General features: G+C 40.6%; 1 protein-coding gene across 1 annotated transcript in view; it reads right to left on the bottom strand.

Annotated features, from left to right (window-relative positions):
- LOC106814429 (nectin-4-like) overlaps positions 1-4,456 on the bottom strand; it is a 10,646-nt gene extending 6,190 nt beyond the window's left edge. Inside the window, exons 1-2 of the mRNA XM_014818745.1 lie at positions 4,303-4,456; positions 3,206-4,214 (exon numbers count right to left, since the gene is read on the bottom strand). Of these exons, the coding sequence (XP_014674231.1) occupies positions 3,206-4,214; positions 4,303-4,314 (1,021 nt within the window). The 5' untranslated portion in view covers positions 4,315-4,456. The remainder of the gene's footprint in view (positions 1-3,205; positions 4,215-4,302) is intronic.
- Between the last annotated feature and the right edge of the window lie 774 nt (positions 4,457-5,230).

Raw genomic sequence — 5,230 nt, 5'->3', positions numbered from 1 at the left:
TCGTGATATTAAATTATTATGTAAAAACAACATTACCACGGCTAGGCACCCTATGTGACTGGTGGGTACTTGCTCCCTATAGTAAAAAATATCAATCCAGCAAAATTCTGTTGCGTTTATTTGCTAGAGTCTGGACATAAAACCGCATATGCCAAGCAGGAGACATTGCCACCTATTGGGTGATTTAAAATTTACCAGCGTGAAGTGTACGAGGGCACGCTATCATTACTGAAGAGAGACACTGAGATATATTGTGTAACGTAAATGTGCTCTCCAATTGAAACTTATAATTTTAATAAAATATTATTTAATTTCGGGGATACTGGACTTGCGGAAACAAACGCCCCACTCAGTGTTACAAGAAAATGTGTTGCAATTTGACACTTTATGGCTGTTAAAGTCACTGCATGATGGGTATGTGCTCTCTCAATTAAAAGTATAGTTAGTTCAATTAAAATACTATTCCATTTATTTTCTAAAAGCAGGGCAACTGCTCTTACTGCATCTATCACGGAGGACACATACCGCCATCTATTGGCTGATTTTATACTTGTTAGTGTCACGTCAATCGGGGCGCCGCATCATTGTATGCACGAATGCAAACTTCTGCGGTGCAACAGAGAAATTTGGTACAATAGTGAGAGATCCGGACAGAGATCTTTCGTGATAAACTAAGAGTGGGCTTCAAATTGAAAGTATAATTCCATTAAAATACCTATTCCTCTTATTTTTTTATAAAAGCGCGATGTCTGCATATATGCACATACCGCCATCTACTGGGCTAATTTAAATATTGTTAGTGTTACGTCAGCTAGGACGTCCTATCAGTCAGATTTCTTATTAATCTACTGCAATAAGTATCTGTCTTCCATTTTAAACGAATAAATTGGACAAATCAATTATATTATATTTCGAAGATGCTGGGCATGCTCAAGCAAACAGGTTATGCTGTGATAATAGAAGGGATTTTTGGTACGACTAGGCACGTTATGATTATTACAGTGACTGGGTGTGTGCTCTCTAAATTAAAACACTGTTGCAATAATATGTATAAATACAAGTGAAAGGTAAGGTTAAGTGTAAGTAGAAGGTCAGAGGTTAAATGTTTACAGGTTAAATAATCAATAAAATAAAATAAACAGAAATCATCAAAGGCTAAAATTGCTGCTCTGCCACGGGTTTCTTGCTAAATTAATGTAGGTAGGGGGCTGGCATGTCGGCGACCTGTCGCGCAAAGTATATTGCCATATAGGTATCGTTCTTTGATATAGAAATGAAATTTTATGTCAAAAGCAATAACAGCAAGCAACAAAATAATAAACTGGAGAAAAATTACATTTTATTGGTACATTTCGTAAATGAAGAGTTTGCGCCCAGGCATGAACGCACAATATAAACTCAATTCAATGTCAACTCGCCGGCTATTTATTTTCAATATAATCCAGAATCAGATTAGTTGTCTCATATCTAGTAGTGCATGAGTACTACAATTACCCCTGCATTATTTTCAGTTTAATCTGCACTGTGACGTCATGCTCATTCATGCAATTTCATTTCATTCATATTGAGCACACATTAGCACAATGTGATAAACGCATAGCAGCAGCCAGCGACGTCACCACATAAAGCAAAGTGGTTGTGATATTCTGCTGTCTTCGTATGTGTTATAAAATGTGCTTTTGCGGGAGATCCGAGATGAGGAATAAATCGTTATAAGCACGGATACCAAACTAAATATACAATTTCTAATATTTAATTAATTAATATAATCCCATAAGCGTTTAATTGAACAATAATATTATTTAATTATAAAGTTTAACAAAAGAACATTTTCATGCGTATCACATCTCATATTCGTTGACGAGTGAATAAGTTTGATATCTTTTCAATATATTGTGAACAACGATTTACTGATGCCGATAATAAGATACTGTACCACTAACACATAACAATACCGACAAATTTATACCTAAAATCATACAGTGCTACTTTTTTGAGTAAATTCAGTGACAAACACACATGTTTTAAAGTGCCTCGCAACAAAAAGCCTACATACACCTACTGTAAGCATACTTGCAGTATGAAAACATCACGAAATGTTTTCATTGAGCCAGAAATGTGCTCCAAAGTTTACACTTGTGGAAATTTCGCCGAAATTCCGTCCGACGGGGTGCCGGCGTATAGATAAATATAAGTTGTTTTGAAGTGAGGATGCCAACAGTAAGCCTACGCTAGCGCAAGGCCCGGCTCTATATTGGCTGATTTTATACTTGTTAGTGTCACGCCAATCGGGGCGCCGTATCATTATTTAAGAGAGGCATCGGTGCTTATTTTTCATGTGAAAAACTGCGTCGAGCAATCGTTCTCCATTTTAAACGTATAATTTCGTCACCACACTATATTATTTAGTAGATACTGTGCATGCACGAATGCAAACTTCTGCGGTGCAACAGGGAAATTTGGTACAATAGTGAGAGATCCGGACAGAGATCTTTCGTGATAAACTAAGAGTGGGCTTTAAATTGAAAGTATAATTCCATTAAAATACCTATTCCACTTATTTTTTTTATAAAAGCGCGCTGTCGGCATATATGCACATACCGCCATCTATTGGGCTGATTTAAATCTTGTTAGTGTTACGTCAGCTAGGACTTCCTATCAGTCAGGTTTCTTATTAATCTACTGCAATAAGTATCTGCCTTCCATTTTAAACGAATAAATTGAACAAAGCAATTATATTTTATTTCGAAGATGCTGGGCATACTCAAGCAAACAGGTTATGCTGTGATGATACAAGGAAATTTTGGTACGACTAGGCACGTTATGAGTATTACAGTGACTGGGTGTGTGCTCTCTAAATTAAAAGAACTGTTGCAATAATATGTATAACTACAAGTGAAATGTAAGGTTAAGTGCAAGTAGAAGGTCAGAGGTTAAATGTTTAGAGGTTAAATAATCAATAAAATAAAATGAACGGAAGTCATCAGAGGCTAAAATTGCTGCTCCACCACGGGTTCCTTGCTAAATTAATGTAGGTAGGGGGCGGGCATATCGGCGACCTGTCGCGCAAAGTATATGTCCATATAGGTATCGTTCTCTGATATAGGATTGAAATTTTATGTCAAAAGCAATAACAGCAAGCAACAAAATAATAAACTTGAGAAATATAATATTTTATTGGTACATTTCGNAAGGTTGGGTTTACCGGTAGAGCCATGACAACCGCCCTCGTCGTTATTTTGTGGTTCGTCGGACCAGGCTCGTTGGCTCGATCTTTTACTTGGTCGCGGATTCCCTTGTTCGTAACGACTTGCATGTGTGATCGAGGTATCCTCGATACAGGAGTCATACTGCTCTACTGCATGATGTTTGCTGCTTGGTTGGGTGGAGAACTCCAGCTTATGACCACCTGGTGGCTCTTGATCCGTGATGTAGTCCTCGTTTTCGTACGTTACTTGTGCGCCGCCTTTTAACAGAGTATTCGTCTGTAAAGTTAATCTAATTTTCAGGTGGATTACTACGATGACGATGAATTGGATTACAATTAATAAACCACCAATGACCAGTCCGACAATAAGTCCAATTCTTGATGTTTGTTGTGGAGGTACAACGACCACAGCCATTGTATTAGTAGAGAAGACCTTTCCTGCAAGATTGCACACTGCGCATGCGTAGTCGCCCGCATCGACAGGGGTGACAGAGTCTCTCTCGTACGTTCTGTTGGCTTTTGCTGTGATAACAGTTCCGTTGTGAAGCCATGAATAACTTGGCTCGGGGTTTCCGTCTGCGTTACAGAGCAGCCACAGCGCACTGCTGTCGTTGACAGTCATAACGCCTGCCTGGCTGTCACCGCTTACTCTGACTCCTCCAATGTAAATAACATTGAGCCGAACATCGACTGACGGTGACTGGAATGATTCGTGGATGTCAACATGACAGGCAAGTATTTTGTCGTGGTCATCAGCGGAAAACGTACGCGTCAGTTTGCTGTACGTCGTTATAGTTCCATCAACATCACTGGCATGTGAAGTATTAGCTCCGTCTACAGATGTATCACCAAGCTTCCATGTTACTGTTCCTCCCGGAAAGCTTTTACCTGTAGTGCAGCTAACCTCATGGGATCCCGCAAGTATCGTCATGTTACCGTCTACATTATTACCGTCTATCGTCATTGTGACATTCCTTGCTGGCACTAACACGGTCACATTCAACATGTTAGTCGACATGTATTCTCCAAACACACTAGTTGCTTTACACGCGTACAATCCTCTGTGTTTAAACTCGACTNGTCACATTCAACATGTTAGTCGACATGTATTCTCCAAACACACTAGTTGCTTTACACGCGTACAATCCTCTGTGTTTAAACTCGACAAACTCGATCACCAGTTCGTCGCCTGCAGCTTGTATTCTCTGGTCGTCGTGCAACCACGTGTAAGATGGTTCTGGATAGCCGTCAGCATTGCAGCGTAGAATCAGCTTCTCTGCCTCGATAATAATGACGTCATCATCATTGGCGTTGTTGCTGCTGCTGACAAAATCTCGGTTAACACTTCTTCGGCTAAACGTTGGTCAATGAAGATATGACAACGAAGTTTTTTTTCAATGTCTTCCGTTGAAAACCTGTGACTCAGGATACTTTTTGCTGTAAATGTCTTGTTTCTTGAACCCGCTTCCTCTGTTTGACTGGAGTCAGCCGTAATATTATCACCATTCAGCCACCAGATGACGCTAGCTGCTGGATTACTGCTGTCTGATACCCACGAGAACTGTAGCGTTACATCCGGTAATGAAGAGCTGTCTATAAGAGACATGGCAACCGACTGTGATGGCACAAGCACAGTTAGATGACCATTGTTAGAGAAATAGCCGCTCCCCGGCGCGACATCGGCTTGCATCCATAGACAACAGTACTCTGCGTTATCTTTCTCAACTGTCAAGTTAGATATTAGCAAGCCAGTTTCCTGTGTCGTACCTGTTGTCGTCAATGTAAAAAAAAGCCGCGCGTACGTATATGTGTACAAGCGCGCGTACGTGCGCGCGTACGTATGTATGTGTACGAGCGCGCGTACGTATGTGTGTACGTGCGCGTGTACGTATGTGTATGTACGTGCGCGCGTACGTATGTGTGTGTACGTGCGCGCGTACGTATGTGTGTACGTGCGCGTACGTATGTGTGTGTACGAGCGCGCGTACGTATGTGTGTACGTGCGCGCGTACGTATGTGTGT

Source organism: Priapulus caudatus, unplaced genomic scaffold (assembly GCF_000485595.1).
Source record: "Priapulus caudatus unplaced genomic scaffold, Priapulus_caudatus-5.0.1 Scaffold924, whole genome shotgun sequence".
NCBI classification, from domain to species: Eukaryota; Metazoa; Priapulida; class Priapulimorpha; order Priapulimorphida; family Priapulidae; genus Priapulus; species Priapulus caudatus.
This window is presented reverse-complemented; position numbering and strand designations above follow the sequence as displayed.